This window comes from Monodon monoceros, unplaced genomic scaffold (genome assembly GCF_005190385.1).
Source record: "Monodon monoceros isolate NGI ecotype Baffin Bay Population unplaced genomic scaffold, NGI_Narwhal_1 Super_Scaffold_21, whole genome shotgun sequence".
Classification (NCBI taxonomy): domain Eukaryota; kingdom Metazoa; phylum Chordata; class Mammalia; order Artiodactyla; family Monodontidae; genus Monodon; species Monodon monoceros.
Genome location: NW_021703778.1, coordinates 61,859,423 through 61,879,162, shown reverse-complemented (window position 1 = coordinate 61,879,162; position 19,740 = coordinate 61,859,423). Strand labels below are relative to the sequence as shown.

The 19,740-nt window shown below is 44.6% G+C and overlaps 1 protein-coding gene across 2 annotated transcripts in view; it reads right to left on the bottom strand.

Annotated features, from left to right (window-relative positions):
- LIPC (lipase C, hepatic type) overlaps positions 1–19,740 on the bottom strand; it is a 173,741-nt gene that overhangs the window by 136,222 nt on the left and 17,779 nt on the right. For both annotated transcript variants that reach the window (XM_029236866.1, XM_029236867.1), the window contains one exon: positions 18,711–18,841. In XM_029236866.1, coding sequence (XP_029092699.1) covers positions 18,711–18,795 — 85 coding nt within the window. In that variant the 5' untranslated portion in view covers positions 18,796–18,841. The remainder of the gene's footprint in view (positions 1–18,710; positions 18,842–19,740) is intronic.

Below are 19,740 nucleotides of genomic sequence, written 5' to 3'. Positions count from 1 at the left end.
GCCTTGAAAATAGGCTCCTGAACTTCCTAAGAAGCCAATAAAAATGCTGATTTTATTTATTTCACCCATCTAGTTTCCTTGGGGAGGAAGAAAGGCTTGAAAGTGGCATTGGTGCTCCTATGTGTTAAAGAACTAATTGCAAATCCATTGCTCTACAAACAGCTGAGTCTGTAAGGTCATCCAGGATTTTCTCCATGCTCCTGAGGCCAGGTCTGCCCAGGTAGACTAGCTGCTACAGCAGGCCTTTGAGCAGGGGCCCAGTGTGCATGGTCAAGTGTGTGTAAGAGAAACAGAGAAATCATTCTGATTGCCCCTGAGGAAGCAGGAGTCATCCTTGCATCCCCCGCCATCCACAAGCTGCACAGCCAGTCCTCTGTGGTCAGGCTGACATCTCCCGCTCAGAGGGTTTGGGTAGAGCTGATCCTACCCAAGGGGTGGGCATGCTTCCCAAACCAGGCCAGTTGGAGAGCCCATCCTCCTGGCCATAGTTGTCTACTTAGAGATGAGCCCCCAGCCAAGCAGAGTCCTTTCTGGAATGTTTGTCAGAGGTATGTGATAAAATATTATAATCTCTCTGGAATTTTAAGCTCTAAGGAGTGATGGAACTCTCAAGTGCCATCAAGGAGTGGGGGAAAGCGAGAAAAAGGGAGAAAGCGAGAGAATTGACAGACATTGTGTCCTTGTTATAGGCATAGATTCAACTGTACCTGTAGCCTGTACTTTGGACATCCCTGTTATGTGAGTAAATAAGTTCCCCTTTTTGCTTAAGTTAATTTGAATTGGATTTCTGTTCTTATGACCAGAAGTCCAAACTAATACAATCAATCATTGGGTATTCTTATCTACCTTTTTCACATCTCCAAATATATTGACTTTCCTTCATCCCCACTGTAATACCTGTCTTAGTAACAGCCTCCCAACCCCGTAAGAATCAGACCTTTTGATTGCTCTGGGGATATCCTCCTGCAAGTAATGAATCCCAAGTGATGACTTGCCCAGTCCAATGGATTTTGATGGGGAAGGCTTGGGGCAGCCTGACTTCAGTACACAATGGCTCTTTCTAGCACATTTCCTGGGGCATTTGGAGCCTTGTGACTTACAAAGTAAGGTCTGATGCAAAAAAAAAAAAAAAAAAAAAAAGCTATTATCTGTCTCCAATGACCCTCTGGTATTCAACATGGAGCTCCTGGAGTCTTTAGACTGTGTCCCTTTATTGCCCTGGGTCCAGTTTCACCTGCAAATCCTGACTATTGAAGGGACAAATCTCTTAGGGACCAATTGTGTGTGAACCAGCACCACAGGTTCTGTTATCAACACAAGGAATCTCCTTACAGTTGTCACCCAGTAAAGTTGTCAAAACATGCCAGCAGCCAGACCATGACCTCCTAGTAACCTAGCTATAGCACACTACTGATGGGTGGCCTGGGTGGTCCCAGACCCATCAGCACTTCAATGCATTACCAAAATAGATCCAGCTTTACAGCTTATTAATGGAAATTGATCTTCAACTGAAGATTTCATAGAAAGGGATTTAAATTATACATTGTCCAGCAAAACATAATAAAAATTCCTCTCTAGATGTTGTTATTCTTTTCCTAGAATGACAAACATTGCCAGCATCCTCATCTCTCCCACTCATGGCCTGTAATACTTCTAAAGTGGTTCTTCAAGTGGGACCCAGGACGAACATCAGTATTAGCATCACCTGGCATCTTGTTACAAATGTTAAGTCCTGGGCCCTACCCTAGGCCTACTGAACCAGGAAGTCTGGAGTGGGGCCCAGCAATCCATGTTTTAACAAATCTTCCTGGCAACTCTGATGCTGGCTCAAGTTTGAGAACCAATGTCAAAACCACTGACCTAAGTGATTCAGCTACTGTATCAGTTTCCACACCCTGCCCAGCCACACAAAAGGCCAGAAGTGTTCATGAGGGGACCACCTATTGCTCCTCAAGCAAGCTCCTTGGTGGTCTCAACTCTGGCCTCAGATCATGTTTAGTGGCTTCAGTCCATGAAATAGGGGTAATTTTGCTACTAAGGTGCTCCTTCCCTATTATGACACTATCATCTGGACTGAGGATGCACTGGCTCCTCTTGTCTCTGTTCCAGTGCCTCAAATACATCAGAGTATTCAAGGGTTGGGGGCAGGGTGGGGCTTACACCACCAGGCAAAACAGCATGAAATGGAATAAAAAAGTCTCCAAGGGAAGAAACACATGCAGCAACCCGAGTGGATTATAAAGCCACATTCATCTTTCAAAGTAAATAGCAATCAGTCCTGAGGAGCTAGGAGGCTTTCAAATAATGGCCAACATGTGTTGATATTGACAGTGACCCATAAATCTCAATTTCTCTGTGAGAACCTGTTAGGCATTTTAATTCCAAGCCATCGAATGAAAAGGAGAAAGATTTACCTCTGCCATGGATCTGAGTGGAGCATCCTTGGAAATACAGCCCAACAGACATGGAGTTAAGCACTAATTGATGGCCTCCAACGTGCTTCATAACACTCCATTACCCAGATGGGGAGCGTGACAGCTGAAACATGGAATAGCTGAGCCTGGGGTGAGCAGCCATCTAGGAAGGACAAAGGGCGCTGGGCTATCCGAACCTCCCCCAGCATGACTAATCGCTGTCACCACCATCAGAGGTCACACTGCCCTCACGTGTGCACTGGGGTGCTTTGGACCCTGTCAAGCTCTTTTTTGATGGTTATTTTGCTTCTTTCCTCAGCAGTTTTCTCATCATGCATGGTCCGTCCCAAGCCTGGTCTTCGTCCTCCAGGGGAGACAAGAGGCCTTTCTCCAACTCTCCAGTTTGTTGTCTCTGAGAGTGAGGCTAACTGGCTCTTACTCCCTGTTCTGCCATTTAAAGAAGGCATTTTAGTTACCATTTATTTCCTACTTGTTGGACACTCGGCTAAGTTTTTTGCATACATTATTTCATTTGATCCTTAATTATTTGGGACAGTAACTTGATCTCCGTAAGCCTCAGTTTCTTCATCTTTAAAATGGGGATGATAAGAGCATTCACCTCAAAGGGTTGCTGGGGGATGAAGCCCTGGCATGTGGGGAATCTGCCCACTCAGCCCTGCTTGCCCCTGCCTGTGCTGGGTTAGGTGCCCTGGGGCCACTCTGCTGAGAGATGGAATGCATCTCATTGCCTTTGCATTTCCAGCCCTCAGCACAGCATCTGGGGCAGAGCTGTGCTCAATAAACATGTGTGAAGTTAGGAGGGAAAGTAGGAATACTGGCCTTCGCTGGTGGTCCAGTAGTTACTAATCCACCTTCCAATGCAGGGGACGCAGGTTCGAACCCTGGGTGGGGAACTAAGATCCCACATGCATCAGGGCAACTAAGCCCGCGCGCTCTAGAGTCCATGTGCCACAACTAGAGAGCCCACGTGCCGCAACTACTGAGCCTGCGTGCCGCAACTAGAGAGAAGCCTGCATGCTGCAACAAAGAGCCCATGTGCTGCAACTAAGATGTGACGCAGCCATAAATAAATAATAAATATTTAAAAAAATAAAAAAGAAAGTAGGAAGACTGCAGAGTGATCCACAGAAACTCCCAGTCCTGAGCTAAGAAGTTGGGGCTGGGGGAACCCCAAGTGGGGACGTAACAAAGAGGCGTTCACCCTGACTTGACGGGAAGAATGGAAGAGAGCTCAGAAACATTTTGTCAGAGAGAAAAGGAATTAAAGAGCTCCCAATTCTGAATCCAGGTGAGGGCAATGATTTATCCAAAGTCACACAGCCATTTGGTGACAAAGTTCAGGCCATAATTTGTGGTTGAAATTTACTAGTGTAGGCTGCATTTGATCCGCCACATTAGGAAATATATTACCTGTAACAGCCAGAGACCCAAGGAAGGCAGCCTTGAGGCACCTGCTAGGTCCTAATTCCCCTCTCTGGTGGTTACTTAGTGCCTTCTGCCGGCTGCCACCCCATGTCCTTCCCCTCGGGCTACTGAGGTCTGTTTTAAGGGCTCTCCTTGCCCTTCCATCTGGGCACTTGGTGAAAAGTGCATCAAGGCCAGGTGTGAGAGAGGTGCATGGGGAAAACACAGGCCTCGGAGTCAGGGAGCCCTCAGCTCAAATCTCACAGCATCCTTTCACTGGTTTGGATAAGACAGTTAAGCTTAATGAGCTCCAGTTTCTTCACAAGTAAAAGGAGAACAACAGTATACACTGTAGAGATTATAAATTGTAAGAATTAAGGCAATTTAAGCCAAGTGCCTAGACATAGTAATGAGGCATATCCAGCTGGATTTAAGGCAAAGAACTGTGTCTTCCTCTTTACATTTCTTCCCGTCTCCTGGTACCTCCAGTGCTAGTACGCTGCCTTATGTCTAGTAGTAGGTGCCCAATTACTAGTTCACCAAGTAAATGAGGAGCTATTTTGTGTTCTTCAGAACTTTGCTTCTCAGAGTGTGTTTTGGTGACCAGCCACAATGGCACGACCCGAACGCTTGTTAGAAACAAGATATTGGAGCCCATCCCAGATGTACTGAAACATAACATTCACTTTATCAAGCTTCTCAGGCAATTCATATGCACATTAAAGTTTGAGAAACTCTGCTTTAACAAGCATCATCTGAACCTGGGGGAAGTTTAAAACTCCTATGAAAGTCATGAGCTTTGTAGGGAATTTATAGGCAAGACAACAACACAAACATGATATACATCCCCTTTTCCCACTCGCGCTGGTCTGGAAGTGGGTTCCTGGTTCCATGGAAACCTAAAGGACTCAGAATCACTTCTGTAAGATCCATAATAGGGACAGAGCCAGCTTTTCTGTGCATGTGTGTTTTCCAGAGTAGACTGTGGTCTGAAGAGCCCTTCCCCCTTGCAAATGGATAGCTGTATCACAGCCGTAGAGTGCAGCCTCTTACCAAGAGCCCCAAGTGGCTTCAGAGTCCCCATGCTTTTAGAGGGGGAAGGAAGTAGAGCAAGACCTAAACATCCTGCACTTCTGGGATGTTTCTTCCATTATCTCCAGCAGGGATCTGGGATTTGCCAGATGAAGTGACTTAAAACTCATTTACTTTAAAAAAGTGTATGTTGCTTAGTCCTTTGTTGAAGAGGTGTATAATCAATGGTCACTTGCCACGTGCCTGCTCCGTGCCAGGCCCTGCAGGTCCTGGGGATACAATGGTGACTACCTTGTCCCTGCTCCTGAGGTGTTCCTAGTCCAGTGGGGAGAGAGATGTGCGGCAGGTAATTAGAGAGCAAAGAGAGGTCCGCAGGAGGCCTGGGAGCATGGGCTCATATATATATGAGAGAAAGAAAGAGATGAGAGAGATACATATATTTGTTATTCATATATACACATGTATATGGAGAGACAGAGAGAAATCAAACGGTTCTGCAACACACACACATATAAATATGCATAGAAAGAGAGAGATAATGTAAATATGCTAAAATGTTAATAGTTATTGAATCTATCTGGAGGGAATATGGTAATTCTTTTTTTTTAAACATATTTATTGGAGTATAATCACTTTACAATGGTGTGTTAATTTCTGCTGTATAACAAAGTAAATCAGCTATGTGTATACATATATCCCCATATCTCCTCCCTCTTGCATCTCCCTCCCACCCTCCCTATCCCACCCCTCTAGGTGGTCACAAAGCAGTGAGCTGATCTCCCTGTGCTATGTGGCTGCTTCTCACTGTAATTCTTTGTGCTATCCTTTCAACCTTTTCTATACTGGGACATTTTGGTAATAAAAAGTGGGGGAAACAATGGGAGTATTCAGTGACTCAGGTGAGTATTATAATGGAGGATGACTTAGTAAATAGTAGGTTCTTACAAAGATTATTTTATGGCCGGCAATGCATAGCTGCATTACATAATTCCACATACATATATGATCCCATTTCATCCTCAGAACAACCCTGTGGGGTCTCTAATAATAACCCCATTCACTACTGAAAAGCAGAGGCCTAGAGATCACGGTGATTTGCTCAAGGCTACCTGTGGGTAAGTGACATAGCTAGGACTGAGACTAGGTTTTTAGACTCCAAATCCAGTTCTCTTTCACCCAGTCTCTTTCACCCAGTCTCCCTCACGAGTCTATGGCTTATTTTCCCAAAGAGAAGCCCTGGTGTTTATCTTCCCAGTCCCTCGCTGTCCTCGGGCTGGCGATCGTCCTCTCCTTCTGGGTCTGCAGGGGGTGGAGGGAGGGTGGGTGGCAGGCACCCAGGAGAGGATGGCAGCCGACCTTGGCTGAGGCCAGGGTGAGTCTAGGCAATGGCCTGGCTGGGGACAGCTTGCCTGTGTGGGACAGTCGTCTCCCCAAACCAGAGAGAGCACCGTGTGGGCTCACAGTGAGCATCTCCCTTGGGCGTGATCCTGCCTCAGGCGCTGTGCCAGAGGGTGAGTTTTATCACTTACCCTCACCAGGAGCCAAATAAACGGCTCTCTTGGCCTCCTGCCAGTTATTGCTCCTGCTGCCAGAAAGTCTTCATCATGCTGTTCAGAGGGCCAAGCCCCTCCCCCACTAGCTGCCAGCTGGCTCCTGTGCACCTCAGTGGGCCAGAGCTTCCTGCACCCACACAGCTAAAGCCCCCTGTTTAGGCCTGGTTCAGGGGGTGCAGATTTATACTCACTTTCCAATCTCAGGTATATGTATAAGCCTCTTTTTTCTAACTCTGAAGCACCACCACCCCAGGGAGTTGTTGAAGCTCAGACAGAGCCATGATATACCTGTGGTGTCCCCAGGGTCCCCAGTGCCTGGCCCAGGACCCAGGTCTGAGCAGGATCTTCAGAGGTTTGCTGGATGTCATGGGCTGAATTGTATTCCCTGCCCCCACCCCCAAATTCATATGTGAGGTCCTAACCCTCAGTATCTCAGAATGTGACTGTCTTTAGAGATCGGGTCTTCAAAGAGGTAATTAAGTTAAAATGAGGTCCTTAGAGTGGGCCCTACTCCAATGTGACTGGTGTCCTTATAAGAAGATGAGGACAAAGACATGTGCAGAGGGAAGATCATGTGAAGATAAGGAAAGATAGCCATGTGCAAGCCAAGCAGAGAAGGCTCAGAAGAAACCAGCCCTGCCGACACCTTGATCTTTGACTTCTAACCTCCAGAATTGCAAGAAAATTCATCTCTTTTGTTTGAGCCACCAGTCTGTGGTCTTGTGTTATGGCAGCCCCAGCAAATGAATATACTGATGAAAGTTGGATGTGGTAGAGTCCTAACACAAGACCTGCACAGAGCTGGCGTGTGGCTAGATCTGTGAGTGGTCCCAGGCCCTGGCACCATCCTCCAAGTGTGGACTCCCCTGCATGAACTGGTCATCTGGATGTCTTTTGTTGTGAGTCGACGGTGGAGCCCCATCCTCCCTCCTGAGACTCCTCTCCAGCTCTTCCTGCTTTGACATCACTCATCCTGATCACAAATCTCAGGGACGGGAGTCTCTCTGTGTGGCGTGAAGGTGGTGGCCAGGGCATGATAGTAACACACCAAGAGGACCTAGTCATGAAACAGTGGCAAGACCTCATGAGAGGAGATTTCTCAGGTGCTGTTTTTCTGATGTCATCAAGCCCCCTGTGGAGGGTCCAGCTCAGCTTGTGAAAACAGCCCTGTTCCTACAGGATTCTTGGATGAAGAAAAATGCTCTAACCTTTTCAAAGCATCCTTGGTTGCCTTACATTGGCCCAGAATTTTCAGGCTTGATATCATGAGGCCTCTCCTTTTTTTGGTCTGCCTGGATTTGTGCTTACATCTTGTTTCTGAGGGGCAGTGATGGAGGCTGAGACACAAGGGAACCAGGACTTTGTCCAAGGATGGGTTTTCTCCTGGGCCATTGAGAGGTAGACATCACTCACAGTGGGTAAGGTGAGTGCCAACTTCTAGTTAGAAGTGGCCAGGCCCAGAGAGGCTCAGAGTATGTCCTAGGATCCCCTGGCACTGAGTAACATCCAAGGTGGGAAACCTCTGAAAGCCAATGTACCCATGGCTCTGAAGGGGCACCAGCATCACCAGAAATAAGCACCAGTGAGAAACCCAGGGACCCTGGGAGCCTTCCCTGCCACTTCCTTTCTCTGAGCCACAATTTTCCCTGTAAAGTGGTGATAATGATGCTTATCACACAGGAGGGTCGCATGGATTAAGTGAAATAAATAGGCAAAGCATTTGGCACATCTGAAAGTTCTTAAAAATAATAGTTACTATTATTTCATACTTCTTGGTTCTACTCAAAGCAACGTAAACATCAAATGTATATTTTTTATTGTTAGTACTCTATCCAAAAATGGATGTGTGTCTGGCCCACTATAAAATAGCCTTGGGACCAAAGGTCTAATGGTCATTTACTGCTTGGCTTGCTCTTACAGAATCGTGCCTTTGTCCTGCTGTTGTTTGGGAATCTTTGAATGGCTCAAGGCAACTGAGTTGCACTAGGCTTGAGGCAGGGGGCAATGTTTCATGTTTAAAGTAGATAGAACTTTGCGTTCATATTTCTCTCTACCGTTAACTAACGGTTAAATAGCTGACACCAGATGAGGTAGCTGTGGAAGGTCTCAGGGTACCACGATGCCTCTCAATGAGCTCTCTTGACACTCAGGATATCAGTGCTGGAAGGGATACTACTGGTGAGAAATCGGAGGCGCAGGAGGTAAAGGCAGCCACCTAAGGCTGTTCAGCTAGGGTGGAGGTATTGAGAGATGTCAAAGACATTACCCAGGTTTCTTGGTATGTGAGAAAATGAAAACAAACACAGCAGCAACAAAAAGGAGCCTCGCTGGCAGCCAGACCACGATGTTCCCAACTGAACATAGACAACGCCCACAAAACAGAAACAATGTGCTACAAGGACCCTTTGCGGATACATTTGCAACAGGACAGAAAGGAGGCCACTCTGAATCCATAAAATGTGACTAAACATTCCCTGCTTCCAACTAACAAGGAGAGACTGTTGTTCCTGTACCAATGCCAGCTCTAGTTCTGCCTGTTGGAACGTTATTGATTAAATTAAGCAATAATGAGTTCACAATAATTAATTATTAAATTATTTAGATACTAGATCACTGAATGGCCCCCTTCCCCTTTGACAGAATCCCATCCAGATTTGCCCCTGCTTCCCCAACCCTTCCTTAGTTTCATCTGTCACAAGCCCAAATTTTCTAAGAAGTCCCTCTCAACTCCTCATGCAGGGATGCCCCTGGGTTTCTCTGGAGTGCGTCTTCTGTTGTTGCAGTAAGCCAAATAATCCTAACTTTCATTTGACTCCAAGTGTGTTCCTAGTGGCCTCTGGCTGGTGAACCTTTACATCTGTAAAATGGGCATAATGATACCTGCCCAGTATTCTTTACAGGGATATTATGAGAATCAAGTGATATCACGTAGGTAGGAATACGTTTTTAAAGTTGAAATTGCTATAGGTTTATAAACTAGTGTGACGTGGAATTTGCAAATGGTTCTCTTTTCAGGCTTAGAAGAAGGTACTTTTTAAATGGAAGGTTCCTATTCAAGCTTCTAGTATGTGTTCCGGCCTCAGTTTCATTGGTGTAAATCCCTCCTACCATTTAGTGTTAGGAATAGCAGTTAACAAGTAAATTTCAAATAGAGTTGCCCATGGGGCTGGAGCCCTCCTGGGAGGAAGATCTGAGTGTTTGTGGGCACCAGCCAGGTGCGGTTGCAGAGCCTGTAACTTCCGAGTGCCAGCCCTGCCTTTTCCTGCTGATAGCATCGCTTTCTATCAGGGAGTGGCTAGGGTTTCAGCCAGGCTGTGAGGGGAAGCCATCCACCAAGCAGGAAAGGCAGCCAAGAGCCAAGTCCCTCCCTTTTTCAAACACCAACCTCAGTGGTGGCCCCACTGCCTCCAGGGTGAGGGCCAAACTCATTAGCATGGCCTTTGATGCCCTTACCTCTCGCCACTTCTTTTTTTGTGCCCTCCTCTGAGCTACAGCAAACGTCTCAGGGATTCCCAGTTTCATTTTCTGTTTTCAAGCCTCCAAGACTGGCTCATGCTTTTCCTTCTGCTTGCTACGTCCTTCCACTTCTCCTTCAAGGCTCAACTCAAATATCACTTCCTCTATAAAGCCTTCTCTGCTAACCTCTCCTGCCTCAGGGCCTTGAGATGTTTTGTACCTAATTGTGCACTTATCATACTGTGTTGAAATTATGCGTCTTCCAATCTCTAATCTACACACACACACACACACACACACACACACACACACACACACAGGGCTGTAGGGGGCCTCAGACTTGGTCAATTGGGAAACTCCTTGATGAATGGTAGTGTGCTTTTTCATTTTTGTGTCCTTAGGAACATGTTTTCGTACAAACCATGGAGCCTGGTACACAGTAGGTGGTTAATAAATGCTATAATTTGCTGGTGTTGATCTTGTTATATTTCAGTATAAAGAAGTACGTTGTTTTCACTATTTTGGTTTGTCTTGGGATAAGGAAGCTGGAACATTTGTCACTGGAAAGTTTTTCTCAGTCACAGAAAGGCCAGTCCTAGTCAACTGCGAATCACAGGCTCTGCCCAGCTCTTGGTAATGCCCAGCTCATATGAAAAGAATTTGCTGGATCCTATTTTCAGGCCTGCCAAGGCATGCTTTACTGTGTGTGGTTAATTCATTATTGCAACTAGTATTTTTCTACCAATTACAAGTAAATCTCAGCTTGGGAATTTTTTTTTTTTCCAATTCAAGAACCACTTTCTTTTCAGCATGACCATGTTTTATTTTGGAGGAATAAATTGTCACAAATATCTAGGGGTTTTATATTATTTGGGAGATGGCTACCCCTGAGGGAGGTCAATATTCAGGATCAATAGACATTGATATCTCTCCCCTTCCCCCCTCCAGGAGACTGAGAAATGAACGCCAGGTTTGCCCTGGAAGCTTGTATTGTTTCTGAGGGAAGAGCCTTAAACCTGAAAATCAGGAGACCTGGGTTCAAGTCAAGTTAATGTTTTGCCATTAACTGTCTATTTTTGTTTTCCTAGTGGTTCTCAAGGTGTACTCCCCGCACTTGAAGCAGCACTTGGGAACTCTAGAAATGCAAATTCCTGGGTCCACCCCAGGCCCACTGAGTTAGAAACTTGCAGATGGGACCCAGAAATCTGATTTTAATAAGATTTATTTATTTAACAAATTTAATAGAATTTATTTATTTTATAAATAAATGAGATTTAATAAAATTTTAATAAGTTTCTCATACACACTAAAGTTCGAGAACCTCTGACTAGTCAAATCCCTTTGTTTTATCATTTTGATGTGAATTTTTAAATTATTCAAATCATAAAGCAAAACACTATATACATAGTACAACATTACATAAAATTTGGAAGAGACAAAAATTTAGATATAAACTCAACTGAAGTCTGAACATGTTTGTACATTTTCTTCTAGTAGTTTTCTTTTCTTAAATATACATTTTCATGGAGTTGTAATCACAAGACACACACAGTTAGGTATACTACTTTTGTCCCACTTAGCCTTGGAACGAAAATACTGTTCAGTGTTGCCACCTTTATATGGTCATAAGAACTATTTTAATGCCACAACATGCCATCTAAAAGCTGTTAAAACCTACTTTACCAGGCCCCTGAAGGTGAACCTGTATATATGGAGGAGAAAATGCTGGGGACAAAGAGGCCTCCCCTTCAATACACTTGATCTTCTCTTTACTTCTTCCTACCCCTCCCCTCAAATCCCATGGTGGAAATATCGAAACTATGAGTGTTTCTGGAAATAGAGTCATAAGCAGAGAGGCGAGTGACGTTAACCAATAGTCATGAGTTTTCCAGAGTCATCCAGAAACTTGGTTTTTCCCATACCTGAATCCTCTCCTGAAACCCTGGAAGCAGCTAAGGCGTCACTGCGCTACCTTGTGGCAATGCCTACGAATTACACCTTCTCTTGAGAAGCATAGCTGCACCCTGAATCTTCCAGTGTGGGAATGACTCGAGTTTGTCTCCTTGCCCTGAGCTAGGTGCCTGATTGTCAGCAGCTGGGTGCACCTGCTGTCTACCTTAACATAGCAACCCCACTCCCTGCAGGACTGGCTGGGCTCTGACCCATTTTTCTAGTTTTCACCTTGGGGCTGAAGTCTGGCCATGATCCTCAGCTTGTTCCTCAGCTTGTTTGGCAGGGGTCCAGATGTTTTGCCTGCTCCCGGCCAGCCCCCTTCCCTAGTGGGCTGGACTCTGATCCCTGGCTGACAGGGCCCCACTCTAAAATGAACACTCTCCTGGGAACCAGTGTACGGCCACCCTTCTGGCCATGAGAATTGCTGGGCCCCATGGATATCAGGCGCACACCCCAGGCTGAGGTCAAGGTGGTCACATCCCCTTGGAGACTGTAACTGGGACTGCTCAGCTGTGTCTTGTGGACCATACCTAAAATCGGGCAAGCCTCTGGCCCAGCCCTGCCTCTCCTTCCCTTCTCCCTGCTGACTCGCCTGCAAGGATGCAGCATACCTTATAGCATTGTGGCAGCTGGTGTGGAAAACAGGGCGGCGAGAATGTGGTGGTGGGGATCTTGCTCACCTGCCCACGATTAAATATGGGTTCAGGTCCTGGGTCCCTTGTGAAAGGCAAGCAGGGTGGGAGATAGGCTGCTGTCCTCTCACCTCAGGCTTGTCCTCTCTGGGTATGATGCCCTCAGGAGGGCTCCAGAATGGCTCAGCCATAGGGCCAGGAAGTATGGCAGTGGGTGGGAGGGTCTCTAGCAGAGAGCATGTAGAATTTCACAAGAATTCTGGGGCTGGCTTTCTGCTGATTCTGCTTTCATGTACTCGCCCAGGTGAATGAGTTCCATCTCTGGATACTACCTCAAGTAGTACTCATGAACCACCTTCCCTGCAGTTGTGGAGGCCTGTTAGGAATTTTCAGGTCCTGCTGGGGCTGTAATTCTGGGCTTGGCTAAGCCCATGAGGATGGTGGGAGGTGGCCCCTCTAGGGACAACAAATCCAGGACCAATCTAACTGCAGCTTACCAGGTTTTTAAAAAAAACTTTTTCTTTCTTTCACATTTAAACACTTAAAACACATACACACACATTCTCTCTCCCTCTCCCTCTCTCTCTCTCTCTCTCTCCATGGCCTTAATACTCTTTATAGATCTTTACATATATTTCAAATCCCTAGCAATATACATGAATGTAGTCTTATCATAGTTGTGATTCAATATGTAGGTTATTTAGTCCTCTTTTTCTCCCCCACTTTATTGCCTTTAAAATTTCCTCATACTTATTTTTTAAAAGCTACAAGACCAGTTGTTATGTAACCTTTTGGAGGTCACAGGTCCCTTTGATAATTTGCCAGAAGTTATGACTTCTCTCCTACCCTCAAATGCACATTCATACAGCCTTGGGTACCATCCTAAGAGGCATCCAGCCTCTCTGAAACCCATCCCTGGGCTAGGCTAAGAACACTTGTATTGCACTATGAGTGCCTAAGGGTCAGCATTAAGCCTTTTATTTCTGAATCTCATCATCATTGTTCCCAAAAGTTCCTAGAACTTCTAGTAGTAGGTATTCAAAACAATGCTTGTTTAAAGGAGGAATTAGTAATACCTGGACCCTCCATCCTTGATGGTTTATTGTTGGGCATTCAAGTTGTTTTCAGTTTATTGCAGTTGTGATGTAGTATTGCTATCAACTCCTTCCTATTTTTTTTTTTCCTTCTTCTCCTTCCTGGAAGGCCTGTTTTTGGAAGGTGTTTGGACTTGGAAAACATGTGTACTTTATTGGCTCTCTGCCTTTGCTTATGCACAAGGAAAGCCTCCTTCACTTTTGTCCAGATTCCATCCTGCAAGACTCGGCTCAAATGCTGCTTCCTCCCAGAAGCCTTTCCTCTACGTACTTGGAAGTAAACTCTTCTCCATCTCTACCTGCACCTTGTCTTAGTCAACTCAGGCTGTTGTAACAAATTACAATAGACTGGGTGGCTTGTAACCAACAGAAATTTTTCTCACAGTTCTGGAGGCTGGCAGTCTGAGATCAGGGTGCCAGCATGTTGGGGTTCTGGTGAAAATCCTCTTCCAGGTTTCCTCACATGGTGAACAGAGAGTGAGTGAGCTCTTTGGGGTCCCTTTTATAAAGACACTAATCCCATTCATGAGGGCTCCACCCTCATGACTGAATCACCACCCAAAGTCCCCACCTCCTAAGATGCCATGCTATTGAGGGTTAGGATTTCAACATATGAATTTTGGGGGGACAGAAACACTCACTCCATTGCACTCCTCTCCAGTGGTACTCAGCATATTTTATGGTTTAGTTGAAAAAGTTTTATATATACATCTTATCTCCTTTATTAGACTCAGTGGTATACCTTATATATTTGAAACCCAGAATGGATCATTTTAATACCACTTTGCTCTATAAGACAAAGCTATTTTCAGTTATATGCATGCAAAAATCAGCAATAATCACTATTTTCTTGATTTGTTATTTAGTTTTAAAGCAATGAACAATTTATAAAAGAAGAATACATTTCCACTTTAAAGATACGCAAGTGCATTAAAGATATTTCCTGGAAGAAACAAAATTTTTACTTACCAAACAAAATGTTATACTTCACAGTTCACTGTAAAATCTGTTTTACTGTTTTACGTTTTAAACACAAAACTCTTAAGTGGTCACACGGGATAGGAGAATTGAAGTTCTCGGGTTCTGTATCTTTGTCTTTATAATCACTACGCTATCATTTTAAATTTCAAATCTGCTGTTTAAATGCAAGAAGAGGCAATAAGTACCATGGGATTTGGAGACATGAGATGACCAAAGTGAGCTGGGAGGATTCTGAACCATTAGACACTTGCAATGAGCGCATGTCACAGTCCACGAGTATCAGGGGCCAACTGCAAAACTGGGAGGTCTCTAAATTGACATCGACAGAGAACATTTATTCAAGAAGAAGTAATATAAAACTGTGATTATTTGCAGTTTACATATATATTAATAAAACTCAACAGTAACCACAGCAGTTGTTTACAAATTTGACCAAAAAACTATTTTGAGGGGGAGGGGCTTTAGTTTTATCACTGGCATTATATAGAATTGTGATGATGAAAGGAAGACCAACTTTTAGTAAGTTCTATTATTATTTTGCATTCTCTATGGATGATGGCCCTCTTATTGCTGCTGGCAGTGCAGGCAGCTCCCATCTCCCTACCCTTGGTCCACCCGATTCGACAGTAAGCTCATGGAGAGCAGGGGCTACTGTGCGGTCTACAGTTGTACAGTGTCTGCTGCACAAATACAGCAGTTCTGAGTGAGGGCCTTGGCAGGACCTCTGAGGATGTCCTCCCTTTTCCTATATGTGAGTCCAGTTTTCTTCATGTACTCTGGACAAAGCAACATATCACAACAGATTCAATACAGAAACAGATGAAAAAATCCAGCTGCTTCTATTAAACCAGACATTACAAAATTAGCAAAATTTCTTTGTGAACCAATGTCACTCTTCTGACTCACTTTTTTTGTTGTTGTTTGGAAAATACAAGTTATTCCTCATAATATCATGTTACATATGTTAGCATGTGATGACTTTGTTATTTTTAAAAGCATTAAAATTTAAAAAAAATTTCTCAGTTTTAGTCTCTAATATGGTAAATATTGATACCTGTGTCCCACGTAAAAAAGAGCTCTTTGGGGGATCTCCCTGGTGGTCCAGTAGGTAAGACTCCACGTTCCCATTGCAGGGGGCCTGGGTCCTATCCCTGGTCAGGGAACTAGATCCCGCATGCATGCTGCAACTAAGAGTTCTCATGCCACAACTAAGAAGCCTGCATGCCGCAACAAAGATCCCGCGTGCCTCAACTAAGACCTGGCGCAGCCAAAATACATAAGTAAAATAAATAATATTTAAAAAAAAGAGCTCTTCGGAATTCTGAATAATTTTGGAGAATGTAATGGTGTCCTGGGACCAGGAAGTTTGAGAACTGTTGTATTAAAAGCACTGCCTTATATATGGCAGATGCCTATGCACACTTACTTGTTAAATGAATAAGTGACTGACGGCTGGGCTTCAGTTGCTTCTAGGATGTGGACTCTGTGGCTGGAATTGCAGGGAGGGGGCAGGCACCTTAGGCAGTGGTCATGGATACGGCTGGAAGGTGGGGCTGCCAGGGTCTAGGAGTAGCAGCTACCATTTAAGCAGTATTGATCCTCCTGGCCACACCAGTGGGGTGGACTGGGCCTCAGGCAGGGAGGTCTGGGGATGAGAACGATGGTAGCTCTGTGTCCTGGGATCTTCAGGAGGCTCACCATATCTTGTTTCCCTTGGTGCTGGTAGGCAGGAATTATTCAAATAGTCCTCTCCTGTGAGAGGAACCCAGCAGAATGTATTTCTAGGGATCTCTGGCTGTTAAACCACTGGGTGTGAGCACAACGGCCAGAAACCTGTAGCCTTAGGCAGACAGATCAACCTCTAGGTGCCTCTCGTGGCTCTGCCCTGAGCAATCATGGGACCCCCAGCAAGTCAATTTTCTGCTGGCTGACTCAACCACAAGGTGAGGGTGGGATAAAATGTTTGCACAGTGTCTGGCATATACAGGGTGCACAATATATTAGTCGGTCCATTAGCAATGTCATTAATAATAATAAAAGGTAAGCTGGGAGGATTGGGGTTAAGGAGGAAGGGTCCTATGAGAGTTCCTCCTGGCCCCTGACTAGTGAGAGTTGAAGCTTGGTACAGACCAAGTGTTCTCCACCTTGGCACTATAGACACTGCGTCCTGAATAATTCACTGCTGTGGGGCTGTTCTGTCCATTGTAGGATGTTTAGCAGCGTCCCTGGCTTCTACCCCCTATATGCCAACAGCACTCTCTCCCCAGTTGTGGCAACCAAAATCTCCCCTGGGGGGCAGTTTGGAAAACTATCCTGCAAGGTATAGATACTCAACCTTTTAGGGCTCTACTGTGGGATGCTTGCCTCCTTGCAATGCCCCAGGCGGATGTCCCACCAGCCTCATGCACACAGATCTGGCTCAGTCCCTGCAGAAGAAATTCTGCCAAGACATTCTGCTCTCAAAGGAACAAGAGGCCTCCTGGCTCTGATCCTTTCCCTTGAAGAACCTTCCTGCTAATAGTGGCCACTTCCCTCAGCTTTTGGACAAACCAGGACCCTGGGAAAGCAGTAGCTGACCAGCACAGGATTTGTTGAGGGAAATGTGGATGATACTCAGCAACCCATCCTGCCTTTTATCCTTCACCTAGGCTCTAATGGCTTCCAACCCCCAAGTCTCTACTGAAACATCGACTGGGCCAATCAGTAGCAGAATGGATAAACCAAGGGTGGTATATTCATACGATGGAATGCTACAGTGAACAGAATGATGAGTCACACCTCATGCAAATGCATGGTTGAATCTCACCAACATAACGTTTAGTGAAAGAAGCCAGAAGCAAAAGAGCATATACTGTATGTGTCCATTATCGAAAAGCTTCCCCCCAAAGCTAAATAATCTATGTTAAGGCTCAAGAGGTGTGCAAGGGAGGTTTCTGGGATGCTGGCTCAGATTGTGAAAATTCATTGAGCACTTACGATATAGGCACTCATTTAGATATATGTTATACATATATACAAAATTAACAAAAACAACATTCTGGGCCAAAGGGCAGGAAAGGCCCTTCACCAATATCCCTGTGAACACGGAATAAAAATCATCAGCAATTCTGCCCGGATGGCTCTAAATTATTATTATCATTTTTAGACTCAGCTTGATAAGTGAGATGATGTATGCAAAATAATTAACCTTGTGGTTGACACACAAATTGCTCAGTGAATGGTAATAATTAATACTGCTAATAAGTTATTAACTGACCTCGTATACAAAATAATAATTAAACATAAAGAACAGCCTTTTTTCTTAAAGGAGAAAAAAAATGTTCTGGAATTTTCAGGCAATCTTTGGGTAGTAAGTTCCTAATTCTTTTTGGAGCTCCCTCCAAGCAGTCTTTGAGGAAAGAAAAATCTAAGCCTCTACCTTAGAGTTTCTAGGTCCTGACCAGTAACCAGCACAAAAACAAAGTCCCAAAGGCCAGTCTCATTTGCCCAAAGTGTTCAGTTCACTTCATATCCATCATTTATTGATCCAATGCACTGCTTAGCCAGGAACCTGGAATCCACCTACCTGATCAAGCATTTGGATCTCTTTGGGCATCAACCTAGTGTGTGAATTTACAGACCAAACAGGTGTGACTGCTGTTGAATTCCTCAGTCTCAGAGTAAAACTTTGGCAGAAAAAGTGAAGTCTAGAAAATGTGCAATGATAGCTCTGTTTTCAACCTGACTGGAAAGAGGATTCTACAAATTCCTCTCTTCTGAGAGAGCCAGCAATTAGACAACCATCAGCAAGATGAAGCATTTCATTGCAAGCTGTTCTCCTCAACTGCAAATTAGATGCCAAATTAACTCTCAGGAAGATCTGAAACTCTTTCAGATTATTTGCCACCAAAGAAGTCTTATCCTGACTATTTCTTAATAGGATATGCGAGAGACTTCATTGCTAGTTGCAAGCGCTTTGAGAAGACTTCTACTCCCAGAGTGGCTTCCTAAACTTTCAGTCCTGCCTACAAACAGCTACACATCCTTGTGACCTTCGATGCCACTAACAGAACACCTCGTATGCTGTGAAGCAAGTTATGTTCCACACAGCCAAGAACACTTTGATTCATTGTGACGTACATTTAAAAAAGAAAATCCATGCCCATTTCCGGAGAAAAGGCAGGCTCTTACCTAGTCCCAGGCTTTGTCCATGGGCACTTGATTGGATAAAGATGCACAAAACCAAGAAAATAGAGACACACAGGGAATTTTCCATTTCTCCTGTCTCACCCGGACCGAGGTCTTCTTGCTAATTTCTGAAGCTAAAGAGAGCAGATTGCCTATTGATACTTTGTTAGAGAAGACTGCCCATTAATAATTAACCTTTTAAACATGTTTTCTAGTGTTCAGACACTTTCCTTCCTACACTGAACCCAAATCTAACTCTATCTCATACAAAAAAAAGGTTGATTTACAAAAGTATTTTTTATCCTGATACATTTTGAAAATAAAATATCTTGTCATGTACTCTTACCTTCTTGGGCCAAGGTCACAGTTCTAAATTAATCAATTTAAAGTTAATGTGTTGTGTTTGGAAGTTCTGTCAAAGGTCAGGAGTAGGTGACTTCCACATGGTTGCCTAAGTCTCTCTCTGGCAGTATGCAAAGGGGATGCAGGCTCCTGGCAGTGGTATTTCAAATTGCAGGCTAAACCCCAAGAGAAAGGAAAGGACTCTGCTATGTGGAGAGCCCCCAGGTGGTCTGTTTTCTATTGAGTTTAGCAAAATTGATGGTGCCTGTGGTCAAAGAGTGATGGGCAACATTTCTATAGCTGAAAGGGGCAAAAAACCTCTGATGGAGGAGCAAAGATGCAGAACTGGATGCCTTTGCTGGGGGCCCCATTGAAAGATGGCCCTAGAGTAAACACACTCTTTCCTCCTCTGTGTTAATGGATGCTCTAACTGGGTAGAGGACTGAGAAGTAAGGCCACTTGGCAAAACCAGACAGGGGAAATTCAGGTGTGGCTCTTGTAATATTCCTTGGGTTTCTAGTTTTATTTAAACTTTATTCATTTTTCAAACTTAAAAAATATCTATTATATTCCAGGCACTGCTCTAGGTACTTGAGATATGCAAGTGAAGAGAACAGACGAAGATTCCAGTCCTTGTGGAGCTTATGTACCACAGGAGATGGGAGGAGTCAGATAACAGGCAATAGACATA